Genomic DNA, 20,131 nt, shown 5'->3' with positions numbered 1-20,131 from the left:
AATTAATTAAAGGCGTGTTTCCTTTTGACCTGCTTCAGTTCAGATGAGTCGTACTTAACCTCATAAGCTTTAAACAGCCATTTATAATCGACCACCTCCTCGCCCTTTTCTACGGCTTCCTGGAAATTTTTCGCCAGTGTTGGTATAATCTGATCTTTAAGTCGCAGCCTGTATCTTCCCCACGATATCTCTGTTTCCATCACTTTTCCTCCCTTTGAGAAAGCTCTTGAATCCCATGCAAGCTCAGTTTCCAGAAGAGAGTGGTCACTATTAGCTTGCTTGATGACTCGAAATGATTTTATCCAGGCAAGCGTATCTCTTCCCACAAAACAATAGTCCAAGCATGCTCTCAATTTTCCACTATGCCAAGTGTCGGCCCCCCATGAGGTCGCCATTTGTTTGGCTGTTTAACATCATCATATCCCGTATGCCCATTTCCTTCATCCATTGGCTTTCTTTTCCTGTAAGATTTTCAATCTCTTTAATTTCGCCTCCTTTGTCTAGGAGCTTGATGTTTAAATCACCATTCAGCAATATGAGCTGATCTTCCTCCGTCATGGACTTGTCAATGGCATTTGTGATAGATTTTAAGTATGACCCTGGGTTTGGCATATTTTCCCTCCAGTATGTATTAATCAATAGCAAGTTGGACATCTCCTCCTGATTTTCTGTTGTAGAGGCTATTTTCAATATTTGAACGTAAGGGTTTGGAGCTTCATGCTTGAGTATTTGTAAGTGTCTATCGATTTTTTTTAATACCAAGAGGCCTGCAAACGGTCGGCCTTTCAGTCCCTTTTTTGCCGGATTGAAGTAGACTTCATACGCTTCACATATTGGAGGTTCACACAGCCATGATTCTTCGATGCAAATGAGATCATATTTGGTCAAGAAAGAGCTTTCCGTCGAGAACAGATGATAAAATCCTCTGCTATTCCATGAGGCACAGCGAACGGATCCATTTCCAACTTCCTTATTCTATTGGTTTTTTTTTGAGTTGCGATCATTTGCCATGGGGGGCCAATCATTTGGTTTATTTTCAGGTTTGTTTTCATTTATTTTACCCTTCCTTGTGTTTTGTGAATTATCTACCGTAAACCTCAAAGATTTTAGTTTTTCAACATTTTCTTTGGTGCTGTATGAATGGTTTTCGGGGTTTTTATTTCCTTCTTTTTCGTTTTCTTTTGGAGTCTTCCTCTTCTTTTCCTCTTTTTCTTGACCATTTTTTTCTCTCTTTTTTCCCATAGATTCTTTTTCCATGCAGGATGAGACCTCATTATTAGCACGTCTTCTGTCCTTTGGTGATATATCAATACTATCAGGCTTAATGTCATCCTCTAATTCCGTCAGACGAAAGCCCTTTTTTCTTAGGATATCAGTAGCCTTCAGAAATTTCTGCTTGATGTCATTTGAATTAAGATGCAATATAACTTGGTCCATTCTCTGTTCTCTTGGGAATTCCACAACTTTATTGTCCTCAGTAGATATCCTGCGTAGAGCTGATGTTTGGTTACAAAGCGAGACTACATAGCTCCTATTGAGCAAAGCCCTTCTTGGTCCATTGAGTGTCGTCTCTAATTTCAAATAGTATTCTTTTGATGGGGCTTTCCTCGAAGGAGGGACGGACGCTTTTATTCCTTTGTTGATCTTCTTTGTTTCTTTATTCTGTTTTTATCATCCTGTTTTAGATGAAAGCTTTCAAGTTGAAATCGTACCCTCCTTTCTTTGGTAGCTAGCTCCTGTCTTTTTTGTTCTAAGGTTTTGAAGTTAGCAGGATTGTCATCAGCCTCATTGACTTCCTCCCTTTCCGATGAGTCGGATCCGCTTTTTGTCTCCTTTAAGGTTTTCGGCAGGATATCTCGTTGGGGTTTCTTGTGATCAGAGGGATTAGGGCTCCTCTCCACCATCTCCCATTTGTCCATAGTTTTCCATTCTGATGGGCTGATGCTTTGCCACTCTTCGTCCTCCCTATTTTCTTCCATAATGTCAATCAGGTCACTTAGATCTTCTCGTTGGTCTGACTCATCTCCATTATCCTCCAAGGAGGGAGGAGGGTTTTTCCCCCCTCCCACATCCTTTGCATTCATGTCCTCTGAAATGTTTGTGTCTCCCATTGCCAGTTCTCTCCTCGGCTCCTTTGCCTGTTGGAGGTTTTCTCTTCTTGGGGGCGTTCTTAGATTCCTTAAGAATGCCCTGGAACCATTTATCTTCCGTTTTAAGCCTTCATTTTTTGTTTTTTTGCCATTTTCGTTTGGTTTTTTCTTCTGCTCATTTCCCTTTTCTGAGGACAGGTCCTTGGATGTCCCACCACTAAAGATAGCAAAATTGGATTTTTCTGATTGAATTTTTGAGTCACGACTTCCCGCCCCCTTACAACCGGGAGAGATCAATATAACCTCTTTGGTCTTTGGTAGCTCAGTTTGCATGGGTTGATTTGGTTTATTTTGACTCAATTTCATGGGGCCTTTCCCTCGACACGGATTTTCGACCATGCTTACCTCATCTTTTTTCTGTTTGCATAAATTTCGCATCCACTTGCAATCTTCCAGAACCGCCTCCATCAATAAGGACTTATCATTAGCATCTCTCCTTGTCAGATCAGTGAGGCGATTTTGCCATGTGTGGGATTTTTCAGCTTCTTTATCCATTCGTACATTCAAATTCCGCAGGGACAAATCCGTTTGTATATTTGCCTCTTTAATTTGTATGTTAGTAGTAGTCCTCTCTTTCACAGAGTCATTTATCATCTCACACAATTTTAGGTATGGTGCCAGTGTGATGTTCAATGAGGTCATGATCACTTGCTGGATGTGTTTCATGTCCTTTTCTCTATCAGTTTGGTAAGCGTCTTTAATTAGGTGTATAATTTGATCTTTCGTAAATATTTTAGAACACTGCTTTTGGTCATCCAACAAGGGCGTCTGAGTCATTTTCGTTATCATTTGGGGTTCTACAGATGGTCCTTGTGGTTTTAAGCTTGACGGTCTATCTTCGAGGCATGGATTTCTCCTCTCAATTAAAGATCTTTGTGACAGGGTCATTGACCTGAAGTCTCTTTGGGTTTTTGTTGTGAGGACCTCGGCCCCCACGGCCTCCAACTCCAGGGAGCTCCCTTTAGTTTGCTCCTTTTCCAGTTCAGCCATTTTCTCGCTTATTATCGAGAAACTCCTCCTTTTTTCTCTCTCTATTTTCCCCGTCAAGAGAGTGAGGTCTTGCATAATTTTGTTAGCTAAACTTGAATTACTCAAATTAGCTAATGGCAGCATTGTCTTTCCTTCAGTGCCTGTAGGTTTTGACAGAGTTTCACTTCCAAAATCCCACAGGGTTTTCTTTTCTAGTCTGGCCTTTGGAGGGAGCGTCCCCATAGGGTAAGGCATCGCCGGCATATCTTTGTGTAGGGTCCGAGGAGGAGATTCTCGGTCAGTTAGGTCATTTGAGAGCAGGGCATTTGCCCCCAGCTTGGTATTATTTTGGGGGCTCTTTTCCTTGAGCCACTGACATCTGTTCTCTTCCCTGTATGGCTGGAAGATATTGCTTATCGTTGTGGTTTCCTCCATGGCTCTTAGATGTTGTTTTTTATTTTCTATTTCCTTGTTGGGATCCGGCAAGGCTTTCTCCCATAATTCTGAGTCATTTGTGTCCCATTGATCCCCCTTTTTTTCCACACAGACTCAATCAGTAGAGATCTGTTTGTGGTTTCCTTTAAGGTCAGAATAGGGGAGTTCAATGCCACATCCAGACTAGAATTTTCATCCAACATGCTTTCGCACATGTCCGCTATAGGTGTAGTTCCACAGTTGACTAGATCATTAGTCGGCATGTTTACAGAATCATTTCCCCTTCTTGGGGAAATTAAAGATGGGATCGGACAACACGAGTCTCTCCAAGTATCAAGGTTGCTAGGTTGGTCTAGTATTTCCGTCGTCTTTTCAAGGCTCAGATTGACCAGGAGAACTGGGGCTTTCTCGAGTAACACCCCTACCGTCTGGTTTTGTTCAACTATACTTTTTTCTTTATCTCCTGGGGCGCAGTATAGATCGTTTTGCTGGAATCTCCTTCACCAGCAATTAGATCTAACTTCTTGACCTGATCGGCATCCTCCTCATGCAAGCTTGGTGTTTCAAGGGGTGGAGGGAGGTGACTCACGGGCTCTTCGAGAGTGGAAATTGTACAGGCCATACGTTGAACAGGTGATTTTGGAGCTAACCGCACAGGGTCTTCAATGACCAAACACGAAATGTTTTCGCTACCCGTATCGGTTGCGGGGGCCCCCACAGACAAGCTTTTACACTTCTTGATGCAAAAGGGTAAGCGAGATTGTTTCAGCATCGGCATGTTTTGTGCGCGCTCCGGGCTTCCATTCACTTCCGGGAGTGATGCAAATTTTTGCCTTACCTGCAGGCGAGTTCGCACGGCTGTTCCCGATGCATCCGTATGTACAACCGTAGGTTTCATCCTGTAGTTCAGCTCCTCAGTATAAGCTTTATTTCCTCAAATCTCAGCTCAGCCTATCGTGGCTGCTGGCTTATGCAGTAAAGTACTTACACAGCGAGCAGCCCAGCAGCCAAACAGCACAACAGCAGGATACTCCGTGTATTCGATGCCCTTTACGCGCTCGGGCTTAGCGCCGCAAGGGTGCTTGGGAAGTCTCTTTATAGCACTTCCTGGAGGCGGTGCCCGTGACCGGGGGCGGGAAAGGGGCGGAGCCAAATCCGCACTTCTCACTCCGTCAATGTCCGTTCAATGCGCAGCACCTCGCTCTCCTCCCACTACAACAGCTGATAGTGGGAATGTAGGTGCAGCCACAGCACAACAGCAGGATACTCCGTGTAGTCGATGCCCTTTGCGCGCTCGGGCTTAGCTCAGAAGCAATATTAGTTGCCGGACAAGTATCTTGACAATAGAATGTGGCATACTGGCATGCATGAGCCTGTAAGGTCCACGTTGTAAGCTGATGGGAGGTCATTTCTGCTGGCCCTAGACAGTATCGTTGTCAATATCCTGATCTCTGTTCCCTTTTCACTCCACCTCTATTAGTGTAAACCCTGTAGGATAAGGCTGATTTTAGGGGTATAGACCCTATTATACTATGTACTTAAAATCTGGCATGCAAATTCACGAACTGGTATTGCAGAGGGCAGGGTGCTTTGCATGTTTTGAAGGGGGCATTTCAACAGGTGCATACACCATAGTACCTGGCTTTTCCATGTCCCCATGTGAGCATTGGTCACATAGGAACTCGATCCATGTGTGAGTTTAGGCAGATCATGACATCCTGCTGTAGTCTAGTGAATGAGGGCAGCAGCTATCCCCCTTCTAAATAGCCACGTCACCTTGTAAAGTTGGGCCCACCACCCTCTGCAAGACCAGTGCTCTTTTACTTCACTGGCCACTGATGCCAAGACTTGCTCTTGTGGCACGCATATAAATGCGAGCTGGTAAATCATGTTAAACTTGATGTACATGCTTGGACATGGCATTGGTATTACAGGGCAACTGATTGGGCTGTTGTGGGTCTTTAACAGTCCAAGGTGGATATCTACCTAGTTCGGTCTCTCCTCTGCGGTAGGTACTCATCCATGAACTGGCAAGTGCAGGCACTTAACCACCCAGCTTGTCAAACAGTGGCCGTTCTGTACAGCCAATGTGGTTTTGCTTTTGTTTTACCGCCCCGCTGCCCGTTGATTTGAGCACCTGCTCTTCCCACACACACAGGAATACGTGCTGTTAAATGATCTTGGTTTCGGGTCCCGTATGTTAAAGTCAATCCAGGTGATGTTTTATGGCAGACGGGGAAGTATGAGACAGAAAACTACACATTTCTCTGAGGATGTTGGGGCAGTGCGCTGGTGGCCTAGGACAGCTGGTTGAGGCCATTGAATGGCCTCATCATTCTAAACTCGTAATGCCCATCATCCACGTGGATCCCCTCTAGAGAAGCAGTTTCCTTTCCTTTGCACTGGTGCAACTCTGAGAGTCTACTCGGGGTCCTGCAACCTGCGGCTCTCCAGCCACTTTAAACTACAACTCCCATGACCCCTCGCCATTGACTGTCCTGGAGACCAAAACATTGGGCGAAACGGGGGTTGTTCCAGATTCTGCTAGCTTATTTTGGCAGCTAGTTGCTGCTTGGGGAGGAGGCGGGTGGGGGGGAGGCATGGTCTGGAGGTTGCATTGATCACTCAGCACGAAATTGGGTCAGGTTTGGCTTCTGTTGAAATCCTTAAATAATGCAGGAGAAATTGAAGGGTACATGGCTTGTAACTTGAGCAGCACCCAGGCCCCCGTGTGCTTGCATCTCCCTCAAACCTCCTTTTAGCCCCAAAATAGTTTATTTGGTAGCTTTTGCAGCCCCCAATCCTCTGTGTGCTTGCATCTCCATGCTGTGCCCCTCGAACCTCCGTTTAGCCCCAACATAGTGTATTAGGTAACTTTTGCAGCTCCCAGGGCCCGATGTGCTTGCATCTCGCTCCTGAATCCGCTCCTGTCCCCCCCACCTCCCGCCTCCCAGATCGCTCACCCTCCCTGTTTGGCTAATCTGTCTGTGTTGTTTGGATCTAGCGACCTGCGTTTGCCATGCTCACCTCTTTCTTCATGTTGAAGCCGGTGAGTGCTGTGTCCCTCAAACCTCCTTTTGGCCCAAAAAGAGTGTATTTGGTAACTTTTGCAGCCCCCAGGCCCCGTGTGCTTGCATCTTCCTCCTGAATCCCTTCCTGTTTCCCGCACACGCCCCTCCGCCTCCCACAACACCCACCGTCCCTGATTGGCTAATCTGCTTGTGTTGTTTGGGTCTAGCGAACTGCGTTTTCCGTGCTCACCTCTTTCCGCATGTTGGAGCAGTTGAGTGCTGTGCCCCTGGAACTTCCTTTTGGCCCAAGAATAGTGTATTTGGTAACTTTTGACCATTAGACCATTAGATATCCCCGTTTGGAAAAGATGAGCTTTGCAACATCTGTAAGCCCACGGCCTCCATTCCCCTTTTTGTGTGCCTTTTTAAAAAATGTAAAAACGTTTACTGAGCGCGCTCGGTGCTTAATTCCACCATTTCCCATGCTTCTCCTCCCAAGCACCAATCCCGCCTCCCGCCCTCCCAGATTGGCCCCTCCTCCCCATATCAAGAACCCTCGCAGGGCAGCCCCCTTGGATAAGGGCCCCAAGGCAAAGGACGGCTCCAACGGAGGCGGCTCCAGAATGTGTCAGCAGGTGTCCGCAGGAGACACCAGGGGAAGCCAGTGGCCAGCCCTCAACCAGCACCAACTACCAAAGTAAGTGTGGCATAGGTGGGGGGGGGGTAGAGCAATTACTGTACTCCAAAAACCGCTGCCACTCTACATTACTGTACCTCTGAACTGTGATTATTAGCATTTGCCACACTCAGATGGAACTTGTAAATGCCAGCATGTACCACACTTGTATAGAATTGTGATTATTACCACGTGCCACACCTAGACATAATCGTGAACATTAGCTGGCATTGCATCTAGATAGGATTGTGATGATTAGCATATGCCACACTTAGATGTAACTGTAATTATTATCACATCCCACACTTAGATGGAATTGTGAATATTAGCATGTGCCACACCTAGACGTAATCGTGAACATTCGCCGGCATCGCATCTATATAGGATCGTGAATGTTAGCATGTGCCACACTCAGTTGGATTTTTGATTATTAGCATGTGCCACACCTAGACGTAATCGTTAACATTCTCCGGCGTCGCATCCATATAGGATCGTGAATGTTAGCATGTGCCACACTAAGTTGGATTTGTGATTATTAGCATGTGCCACACTTAGATGGAATTGTGATTATTACCACATGCCACACTTAGATGGACTTGTGAATGCTAGCATTTGCCACACCTAGACGTAATTTCGAACATTAGCTGGCGTCGCATCTAGATAGGATCGTGAATGTCAGCATGTGCCACACTAAGTTGGATTTGTGATTATTAGCATGTGCCACACTTAGATGGAATTGTGATTATTACCACATGCCACACTTAGATGGAGTTGTGAATGCTAGCATTTGCCACACCTAGACGTAATTTCGAACATTAGCCGGCGTTGCATCTAGATAGGATCATGAATGTCAGCATGTGCCACACTCAGATGGAATTGTGATTATTAGCATATGCCAAACTTAGATGGAATTGTGAATGTTAGCATGTGCCACACCTAGACATAATCATGAACATGAGCCGGCTTCACATCTAGATATGATCGTGAATGTCAGCATCTGCCACACTTAGATGGAATGGTGACCGTTAGCATATGCCACACTTAGATTGAATTGTGTATGTTAGCATGTGCCACACCTAGACGTAATCGTGAACATTAGCCGGCGTCGCATCTAGATAGGATCGTGAATATTAGTATGTGCCACACTTAGATGGAATTGTAATTATTAGCATGTGCCACACTCAAATGGAATTGTGATTATCAGCATATGCCACACTTAGACGTAATCGTGAACATTAGCCGGCGTTGCATCTAGATAGGATTGTGAATGTCAGCATGTGCCACACTCAGATGGAATTGTGATTATTGGCATATGCCACACTCAGATGGAATTGTGATCATTAACATATGCCACACTTAGCTGGAATTGTGAATGTTAGCATGTGCCACACTTAGATGGAATTGTGAGTGTTAGCATGTTCCACACCTAGATTAATCGTGAACATCAGCCGACGTCACATCTAGATAGGATCGTGAATGTCAGCATGTGCCACACTTAGATTGAATGGTGTATGTTAGCATGTGCCACACCTAGATGTAATTGTGAATATTAGCCGGCATCACAACTAGACGTAATCGAGAACATTAGCCGGTGTCGCATCTAGATGGGATCGTGAAGGCCAGCATGTGCCACAATTAGAAAGAATTGTGATTGTTACCATAAACCACACTCGGGTGCAAGTTGTAAATTCCAGCATATACCACACTTAGATAGAATTGTGATTGTTAGCATATGCCACACTTGGATGGAATTGTGATTATTGGCATGTGCCAAAACTGGACGTAATCGCGAACACTAGCCGGCGTAGCATCTAGATGGATCGTGAACGTTGGCCTGCGTGGCTCCTAGATAGGTCTATGTGCCACACCTAGATAGCATTGTGAATGTTAGCATGTCCCACACCTAGACGTAATCTTGAACATTAGCCGGTGTTGCATCTAGACGTAATCGTAAACACTAGCCGGCGTCGCACCTAGATAGGTTTAAAATGTCAGCATGTGCCACACTTAGATAGAATTGTGATTGTTAGCATTTGCCCAATTAACCAATCCAGTAACGATTTCACCCCTCTGCATATACCTATCAAACTCTAACCAAACACAATCACAAACCTATAACACAACAATCCGCACAAACTTCACTACACTGCAACAACAACAAAAAACACACATAGACTCGCACACAACGACTACCGCCCGGAAAACAACCCAAGACCAGCCAACAGAGTTACGGGGTTGAGGCCGCCAACAGCACATCACTGCTCTCTTGCACTTTTCCAGCTCCCTCCAAATAACCCCCCCTCCCTTCCTCTTTCAGAGCCGCCAGAGCGCCAGGGGACCACTCCGGTGGTGATAGTGCGCGGTACAAATATCCTTTAACATTAACACTGTCTAGATCACATGGGGCATTGTCTTATGCTGATAACACAGTACTCATTATGTTTGGCTATGATGACTACAGTGGTCCTGATCACTGATTACAGGTGTCCTCATCCACTGTCTGATAACACAGTACTCATTATGTTTGGCTATGCTGACTGCAGAGGTCCTGATCACTGATTACCGGTGTCCTCGTCCACTGTGATAACACAGTACACATTATGTTTGGCTATGCGGACTGCAGAGGCCCTGATCACTGATTACAGGAGTCCTCGTCCACTGTCTGATAACACAGTACTCATTATGTTTAGGCTTGCTGACTGCAGAGGCCCTGATCACTGATTACCGGTGTCCTCGTCCACTGTCTGATAACACAATACACAGCCCTGATCACTGATTACCAGTGTTCTCGTCCACTGTCTGATAACACAGCACACAGCCCTGATCACTGATTACCAGTGTCCTCGTCCACTGTCTGATAACACAGTACTCATTATGTTTGGGCATGCTGACTGCAGAGGCCCTGATCACTGATTACCAGTGTCCTCGTCCACTGTCTGATAACACAATACACAGCCCTGATCACTGATTACCAGTGTTCTCGTCCACTGTCTGATAACACAGCACACATCCCTGATCACTGATTACCAGTGTCCTCGTCCACTGTCTGATAACACAGTACTCATTATGTTTGGGCATGCTGACTGCAGAGGCCCTGATCACTGATTACCAGTGTCCTCGTCCACTGTCTGATAACACAGTACTCATTATGTTTGGGCATGCTGACTGCAGAGGCCCTGATCACCGATTACCGCTGTCCTCGTCCACCGTGTGATAACACAGTACACATTATTTTTGGGCATGCTGACCGCAGAGGCCCTGATCACTGATTACCAGTGTCCTCGTCCACCGTGTGATAACACAGTACACAGCCCTGATCACTGATTACCAGTGTCCTCGTCCACTGTCTGATAACACAGTACACAGCCCTGATCACTGATTACCAGTGTTCTCGTCCACTGTCTGATAACACAGTACACAGCCCTGATCACTGATTACCAGTGTCCTCGTCCACTGTCTGATAACACAGTACACAGCCCTGATCACTGATTACCAGTGTTCTCGTCCACTGTCTGATAACACAGTACACAGCCCCTGATCACTGATTACACTGTCTGATAACACAGTACACAGCCCTGATCACTGATTACCAGTGTCCTCGTCCACTGTCTGATAACACAGTACACAGCCCTGATCGCTGATTACCAGTGTTCTCGTCCACTGTCTGATAACACAGTACACAGCCCTGATCACTGATTACCAGTGTTCTCGTCCACTGTCTGATAACACAGTACACAGCCCCTGATCACTGATTACACTGTCTGATAACACAGTACACAGCCCTGATCACTGATTACCAGTGTTCTCGTCCACTGTCTGATAACACAGTACACAGCCCTGATCACTGATTACCAGTGTTCTCGTCCACTGTCTGATAACACAGTACACAGCCCTGATCACTGATTACCAGTGTTCTCGTCCACTGTCTGATAACACAGTACACAGCCCTGATCACTGATTACCAGTGTTCTCGTCCACTGTACTCATTTTGTTTGGGCATGCTGACCGCCGAGGCCCTGATCACCGATTACCAGTGTCCTCGTCCACCGTGTGATAACACAGTACACAGCCCTGATCACTGATTACCAGTGTCCTCGTCCACCATGTGATAACACAGTACACAGCCCTGATCACTGATTACCAGTGTCCTCGTCCACTCTCTGTACTCATTATGTTTGGGCATGCTGACCGCAGAGGCCCTGATCACCGATTACCGGTGTCCTCGTCCACCATGTGATAACACAGTACACAGCCCTGATCACTGATTACCAGTGTTCTCGTCCACTGTCTGATAACACAGTACACAGCCTTGATCACTGATTACCAGTGTTCTCGTCCACTGTCTGATAACACAGTACACAGCCCTGATCACTGATTACACTCTGATAACACAGTACACAGCCCTGATCACTGATTACCAGTGTCCTCGTCCACTGTCTGATAACACAGTACACAGCCCTGATCACTGATTACCAGTGTTCTCGTCCACTGTCTGATAACACAGTACACAGCCCTGATCACTGATTACCAGTGTTCTCGTCCACATACACAGCCCTGATCACTGATTACACTGTCTGATAACACAGTACACAGCCCTGATCACTGATTACCAGTGTCCTCGTCCACTGTCTGATAACACAGTACACAGCCCAGATCACTGATTACCAGTGTTCTCGTCCACTGTCTGATAACACAGTACACAGCCCTGATCACTGATTACCAGTGTCCTCGTCCACTGTCTGATAACACAGTACACAGCCCAGATCACTGATTACCAGTGTTCTCGTCCACTGTCTGATAACACAGTACACAGCCCTGATCACTGATTACCAGTGTCCTCGTCCACTCTCTGTACTCATTATGTTAGGGCATGCTGACCGCAGAGGCCCTGATCACCGATTACCAGTGTCCTCGTCCACTGCCTGATTCCTCTGGTTTTGTGGAGCTTCTCAGATTAAAGGTGTTTCGCAATCTGATGACGCCAAACAGTAAGTAGTGAGCACGGATGGGGGGTGCCGGCACGCCCCAGGGTGCCATGAGGGAGGCGCAGGGAAGATGTGAGGGCGGAGGGGAAAAGAGACAGCTGTGAGGAGAATGTCTGAGGCGATTTCCTGTGAAATGATGGCATCTGCCCCATCTCTCTCTCATCTCCCCCGCCCCCGTCTCCCTCTCTCTTTCTCTCTCTCTCTCTCTCTCCCCCTCTCCCCTATCTCTCTCCGCCCCCTCCCCTCTCTCTCTTCAACCCCTCTCTCTCTCTCCCTCTCTCCATCATGCGCCCTTTCTCTCTCTGTTCTGCGCTCATTGTCTCTTTCTCTCTTTCTCTCTCCCCCTCTCCACCTCTCTATCTCCCTCTCATGCGCCCTTTCTCTCTCTGTTCTGCGCTCATTCTCTCTCTCTCTCTCTCCCCCTCTCCACCTCTCTCTCCCTCTCCCTCTCTGTCATGCGCCCTTTCTCTCTGTTCTGCGCTCATTGTCTCTCTCTCTCTCTCTCCCCCTCTCCACCTCTCTCTCCCTCTCTCTGTCATGCGCTCATTCTCTCTGTTCTGCGCTCATTCTCTCTCTCTCTCTCTCTCTCTCTCTCTCTCTCTCTCTCTCTCTCCCTCGTGCCCCTTTCTCTCTCTGTTCTGCGCTCATAAGTATCAACAGTGCACAGTAAGCCCATGGATCCTCTCGCTCTCTCGCTCTCTCTCTCTCTCTCTCTCTCTCTCTCTCTCTGTCGTGCGCCTCTTTGACGTTTACTTTCTTTCTCGCACGTGCGCTCTTTCCCTCTCACTCATTATCTTTCTGTCTCTCTAGCTTGCTCTTTCTCTCTTGTCCTTTCTATCTCTCAAACACTCTTTCTCTCACACGCGCTCTTGCTCAACAACCGCAATGCCTCTCTCCGCACTGTGCTTCCTCATTTAAGTTTCTCTCTCATGACCCTGGACCTCCCTTGTGCTTTGTTACTGCTCTCTGCTGCTGGAACCCTCAGGCCTACACACTCCTCTTCCTACACAAACAAGCGAGGACACCCTCTCCAGGCCTTTACCAAGGCAATGATGTGTTTAAGCATGAACCGCGCATGCCATGTGAGCCTGCACGCAGTCCTCACTCTAAGTGATTCACCTCGCCACAGCGGAATACATGTTCTACACATGTACAACATGCTCCCAGCACACGTGGTGGCATCACAAAGGGCTGCTACACGTGGTTATTTTTGAAGTAGGATTGACAGCGAAGTGCTTACTTCTCAGTAGATTATAGGTCTAAAAAGCATGTTGATTGGAGCGTTGGCACATATTAATTCTTGTTTCTTGCATGCATGAAGCATGCTTTGGTTGTTAGGGGTTTGTGATCAGAGCCAATGCATGTTTTGTCATAACACTGCTTCTTCAGGGTCCTGTGTACAGTTGCTACCAGGGCACTTATTGGTTCATAAATCCTGATGCTTAAGTTGGAAATGGATAACTTGTGTGGAGTTGTTGCTGTTTGTGGCACGGCATACAGATGTCCCTGCACATCTGGATGCTGTTTTGGAGTGTTCTGAAGGGGCATTTTACTCTGCCCTGGGGTAGGATGGAACACAGTGCAGGCCATGGCTTGTCGAGTGCATACATGTTTGTATGCGCTTGGGGTTTAATGGGCGCTTACAATTCACCACCCGGTGGTCACAGACCCCAACAGCCCAGGCTCACAGGAGATATGGACCACACATGTGCACAGATTTATTAGAGTTGAATAACACCTGAAATGCTTAGATTTCAACCAAATTTCATTAGCAGTTTTGTGACAGACAAATCTGACAGCTAGGCCGCGACCCCCTCTCCTAACTGAACTACACTAGACGCTGATCAGCAACCACCTCTTCTAACCAAACTACACTAGACGATGATCAGCAACCCCCTCTCCTCACCAAAGTACACTAGACGCTGATCAGCAACCACCTCTTCTAACCAAACGACACTAGACACTGATCAGCACCCCCTCTCCTCACCAAACTACACTAGACGCTGATCAGCAACCCCCTCTCCTCACCAAACTACACTAGACGCTGATCAACAACCCCCTCTTCTAACCAAACTACACTAGACACTGATCAGCAACCCCCTCCCCTCACCAAACTACAGCAGATGCTGATCAGCAACCCCCTCTCCTCACCAAACTACAGCAGATGCTGATCAGCAACCCCCTCTCCTCACCAAACTACACTAGACGCTGATCAGCAACCCCCTCTCCTAACTAAACTGCACTAGATGCTGATCAGCAACCCCCCTCTCCTAACTAAACTACACTAGACGCTGATCAGCAACCCCCTCTCCTAACTAAACTGCACTAGATGCTGATCAGCAACCCCCCTCTCCTAACCAAACTACACTAGACGCTGATCAGCAACCCCCTCTCCTAACTAAACTGCACTAGATGCTGATCAGCAACCCCCCTCTCCTAACCAAACGACACTAGATGCTGATCAGAACTACCAGGGAGCGCAGAAAACAGCAACGCTGCCAACCAGAGTGCATTCCCCGAGGGCAGGGAATCTCGCCCATCTTCATGCCTCGAGTTGGCACTAGCAGTCAAGATTCCAGAGCCAGCAGCCAGAGCCTGAAAGACTCTGGACAACACTTTATTGAACTCTTCCCAAGCTCTGTTCTTCGGAACCTCGGCGACCCATGGCTGCCAGCGGCTGTTTTTATGCATTGCTTTGTTGCACGTAGGCACTTCTTTTAGAGCATTGTTACACATTATGGCCCCCCTGGATGTTTTTATCAATTCCCCTCGGCCCCGTCACATAACAATGAGTAACCGTGCTCCGGAGCATGTCGTGAGGGTATGGAATGAACAGGCCCCCCGTGTTACACAGCAAAGTCACTTATTCGGGTGCCTATAGTGCCTACATTTGCATACTGTTTTATTTATGTACTTCTCAGGCGCCAGAGCCCGCAGGCATCATGGCACCACACATAAAACAGTGGGAACGGGCAACACACAAAACCAAAACTAATCAATCGGATGGCAGCGGGGGAGGCAAGATCAATGACCCATGCGGATCCCAGCATTGGTAAAACTTCTCTAACGGCAGAGTTTGAAGTCGCTTTCTAAACACTAAATAGCCAGATGTTAGCTGAATATCCAGGGCTGTTCCTTCCAAAGAGTAGGACCTAGGGAGTGAAAGGATGTCCACTTGCCCGCTGGTCAGTTTATAAGTCAAATGTCTAGGAGCCTGACATAAAGGTATTGCTTCTTTTAATGTATAGTGCTATTAGAATAGATTGCATTTAAAAAGTGTAGAGGTTTATATGAAAATATAAACAATGGAACACTTCCTTCCTTCCAGAACGGTGGTTTTCAAACTTTTTAGGCTTGGCTACCTTCGTCCCCCGAGCAAACTGTTGGCAGGCCGGGCCCCCACACCCAAAATGCCAAATGGACAGTAAGCCCAAATGGCTATGAACTATAGCGCGCCGTCACCGCACCTTACTCCCAGTATAGTCCCTGGGCTCCCCCACTCTGCTCCCAGCACAGTCTCTGAGATCATTCAAGCCACTCCTACCCAGTTCCTGGGCTCTCTCCACCCCGCCACAGACACTGGCTCTCCCCACCCTGCTTTCACCACTACCCCATGGCTCCCGTCCATCCTGCTCCCATCACAGTCCCTGTGCTCCCCCACTCTGCTCCCAGCACAGTCTCTGAGCTCATTCAAGCCACTCCTACCCAGTTCCTGGGCTCTCTCCACCCCGCCACAGACACTGGCTCTCCCCACCCTGCTTTCACCACTACCCCATGGCTCCCGTCCATCCTGCTCCCATCACAGTCCCTGTGCTCCCCCACTCTGCTCCCAGCACAGTCTCTGAGCTCATTCAAGCCACTCCTACCCAGTTCCTGGGCTCTCTCCACCCCGCCACAGACACTGGCTCTCCCCACCCTGCTTTCACCACTACCCCATGGCTCCCGTCCATCCTGCTCCCATCACAGTCCCTGTGCTCCCCCACTCTGCTCCCAGCACAGTCTCTGAGCTCATTCAAGCCACTCCTACCCAGTTCCTGGGCTCTCTCCACCCCGCCACAGACACTGGCTCTCCCCACCCTGCTTTCACCACTACCCCATGGCTCCCGTCCATCCTGCTCCCATCACAGTCCCTGTGCTCCCCCACTCTGCTCCCAGCACAGTCTCTGAGCTCATTCAAGCCACTCCTACCCAGTTCCTGGGCTCTCTCCACCCCGCCACAGACACTGGCTCTCCCCATCCTGCTTTCACCACTACCCCATGGCTCCCGTCCATCCTGCTCCCATCACAGTCCCTGTGCTCCCCCACTCTGCTCCCAGCACAGTCTCTGAGCTCATTCAAGCCACTCCTACCCAGTTCCTGGGCTCTCTCCACCCCGCCACAGACCCTGGCTCTCCCCACCCTGCTTTCACCACTACCCCATGGCTCCCGTCCATCCTGCTCCCACCACAGTCCCTGTGCTCCCCCACTCTGCTCCCAGCACAGTCCCAGGGCCAGTGACGGCTAGTGATTTATTTTTTTTTAAGTGGAGGGGAATAAATATTTCCCTCAAATATGCCATTGCGACCGAGCGTAGCGCGGGAGCCCGAACCAATCAAATGGGCTTTTCCCTCGGGGCTTTATTTTATAATAATGGGTTAAAATGTTTCATTTCAGAGCATACCTTAAAAACAAATTGGGTAAAAAGCCAAAGGGTTTGCAGTTGGTGCTGGTGGGGCACAGGAGGCAGCCCCACGGTTTGAAGACCTCTGTTCTAGAAGGTAGAATGCATGGTCACCTCCATTTGCTGTTGACCTCCCGTTGAACTCCTTGGGGCTTCTAGCCAATGGCTGCGTCATGAGTCTGTGGAGCAGTTGACTGCTGTTTCTAGCAGGTGCATCTTTCCTCTACAGCAGGTCACCACTCACGTCTTCCTTGTGTATCTTTGCAGGCGATGTCTCGAGGGTCCATTTCCAAGTCGCGCAATGACAAAGGGCGGGCGGCCGCCCCTGTGGTACCAGCCCCGCCCGTGCTGGTGGACATTGTGCCAGGGCGCCTCACCGAGGCAGACTGGCAGAACCTGGTGGAAGTGGAGTCGGGGGGAGAAGTTGTGGGGGACATTCTGGAGGAGCTGCTGAAACGGGTCATGGACGAGTGCTTCCAAGTGTATCTGGCAAAACAGGTGAGCTATACGCATTCGCACACCTCCCCCAAGTACTGTCACCCCCCCCCCTCCCACCACCCAACGCAGATAATGGGATCAACGAGATGAAGTATTACTCACCGGAGTCATTTCAGGGTCAGCAGGCACTCGTAGATCCTGTGTGTCTGATTTTATATTTGGTAAATAGTCACTCATAATTAAGTTATTACCATTAACTTGTGTTCTCAGTATGAACCTTGCGCATCTAAATCGAGATAAGGGTGCTAGCCATCGACTGCTTCTGGCTGCAAACCTCTTGGGTGAAAGGTACACTCCCTTGATAATAGTCTATGGTGGTGTGGTTGAAGAGGCATCAGTTGGCTAAGTTAGCAGTACACACATTGAGCCAAGCAGGTGACACCTATCCTGGATGAGGGAACCCACGCTAGATCCTGGACTTCAGTGGCCTCCTCCCACTGTGTGTAAACCCATTCTATCCCGCCTGCGGCATCCAACTCGCCCAACTGTGCCTATTAACCCAAACCTTATTTGGAAGTGTGCCGACGGTCACACTTGTGGTGCTGTAGCGTAAAATAATCGAAAGATTACATATGTACCTGGTAGCCGGGACTTACATTCCGCAGGCCTGTTCTGTCACTCCACACAATAAGGTGTACCTAACGTCGAAAGAACTGGCCCGCTCGGGGAGGACCATGGATAGGGGCATAGGGGTTTTACATCTCAAATAGGGCGGGGGCATCCTTGAGGTAGAAGACGCATAGAATAACTGAGCTTGTAGTTGCCAATCAACTTCTATTCAAGAAGACACAACGGATAATCTCCCAAAGTGCTGAAAAGAAGCAGGCCTGTGCCCGGGTCACTTTTGCATCTTAACCCCATCTCCTCCGCCACTGTCACCGGCCTGGGAAACCTGTCGTTGCACCTGGCAAAGGTTTTCTGAAACCGATGGTGCCCACTGGTATTGTCCATCAGTTGCCTTCTCCTGCTTCTCTCTTCCATCCACTGGTGTTCCTTGCTGTAGGATCTAAAGTTGATTGTTCTGTCTCATACCCAGACTCACCTCTACAGCCTAGTGTAGTTGCAGAATCTGCCAGCTCTCCATAATAGCCTTGGGTGGCAGCTTCTAGTTCAGTGACCTTCAATGCCAGCAATGCTCTCTCTCAGAGGTGACCCATCCCGTACCGCTTTTCTGCACCCGAGTGACTCGGGATATCCAGGTGCCAGGTACTTAATGTGAGCTGTGCTGTGTGTCAGAACTGGCTACAAGTGTAGAGATGTAGCAGCCACAGGTGACTTTGTCCAAGGCGTTGCAAGCCGGCGCCATGGCAAACACTGGCCCTCATTACAGGTTTGCCGGTCTGGAATTAACGGTGCCGGTAAAACCGTACCAGCACCGTTTTCCAGACCGGTAAACTACGAGTCCTGCGGGCGGGTGTCAGCTCTGACAGGGCAGAATGACACCCGCCCGCAGAGATGCACCGAAACACTGGAACCATTACGACATGGTGCCAGTGTTTCCGCAGTCCCCATTCCTATGGGACTCCACAGGAAAGGAGATTTACAGAATTGCCAGCGCCGGATTTACCAGACCACCGGGTCTGTAATGCCCCAGTAATTCTGGCAAGTCTGATGCCGGTAATTCACTATGGGGCCGGACTCGTAATGAGGGCCACTGTCTCTGCATAGCCCCAACGTAGGGTGGCGGCGTAAAGGGCTGGTTACTAAACCACCCAAACTCGATCTCACACACCTGGATTACATTGAAGCCCTATCCACAACCGGGTCCTCTTTTCAAGTGCTAGATGGTTGAACAGCCATCCACCATATATGAAAGGATATTCGAGATCAGAGATGTGGGTGCTTCAGGCGGCAACCTGCTCCACATCAAAGCCCTGCAGTTAAAATCAGTCTTTAGAGCACTGAAGACCTTGCTCGCCTATATGTAGAAAACCAAACATCATCCATAATCCCTCGCACATAACGGCCCTGAAAGTCTCCATTAAGAATGCCTACACTGGTAAGAACATCAATTTCCACAAGGTGCACACAGATGGCCTAGCAGACCTCATAGATCCAACACAGCCCTATTGCATATTTACAGTAACTCGATGAACATGTGAATAGAAGTCTTGAATACAACAAATGGAACAGAATAACCTTGCTCTTTTAGAGGGGCCTTGGAGATGGTCGTGGAGATGGAACTGTGCGGGGTCAGTAATTCGAGGTGGACAACTACTTGTAGCTTTTTCAAAATATGCCATTTTATTAAAGAAATAATATGAATAACACACCTCGCTTGCTTCTTCTCTAACAGAGGAATTCCCCACCTAGTTTAGAGGCCAAGGGAACATTCTCTAGAATGGGAAAACTGGCCCTCACACTAAACAACAAACATGCAAAGGAAATGATATAGCAACACAATATAATAACCAATATCAACGCAATATCTGAATGGCCTTCTCCTCTCCTGGGTAAGATCCCGTCCCCAGGATTCAAAGCCAATCCCAAACTGTTCCACAAAGGAAAAGAGAGGTTTAGAACCAGTTCTTGAAAGTTCAAAGTCAAAACAAAAGTTCAACAAACACAAATCCTCTGGTAACATCTCTTTTGTTCCTGGATGAAAAGATCCCCTTCCAAATTCCAGAAGAGAAATGGCACCAATGGTAGTCCTGGTTATGATGGTAAACTCTCTCTTCTTCAAAATAATTTGTCACAGTTCAAATGAAGGTGTAATATTCCTCAATGTCTATAATACACAATTCTTT

At 48.0% G+C, this 20,131-nt stretch overlaps 2 protein-coding genes across 5 annotated transcripts in view; one reads left to right on the top strand and one right to left on the bottom strand.

Annotated features, from left to right (window-relative positions):
• Positions 1-20,131, top strand: part of C6QH2orf81 (chromosome 6q C2orf81 homolog) — a 133,258-nt gene that overhangs the window by 13,206 nt on the left and 99,921 nt on the right. For all 3 annotated transcript variants that reach the window (XM_069632449.1, XM_069632448.1, XM_069632447.1), the window contains one exon: positions 17,154-17,384. In XM_069632449.1, coding sequence (XP_069488550.1) covers positions 17,157-17,384 — 228 coding nt within the window. In that variant the 5' untranslated portion in view covers positions 17,154-17,156. The remainder of the gene's footprint in view (positions 1-17,153; positions 17,385-20,131) is intronic.
• WDR54 (WD repeat domain 54) overlaps positions 1-20,131 on the bottom strand; it is a 266,084-nt gene that overhangs the window by 182,519 nt on the left and 63,434 nt on the right. The gene's annotated exons all lie outside the window — the stretch shown is intronic.

This window comes from Ambystoma mexicanum, chromosome 6q, assembly GCF_040938575.1.
Source record: "Ambystoma mexicanum isolate Mex_15411 chromosome 6q, UKY_AmexF1_1, whole genome shotgun sequence".
NCBI lineage: Eukaryota > Metazoa > Chordata > Amphibia > Caudata > Ambystomatidae > Ambystoma > Ambystoma mexicanum.
Note: the sequence above shows the minus strand (reverse complement) of the source record. Positions and strands in the feature narration are given on the sequence as shown.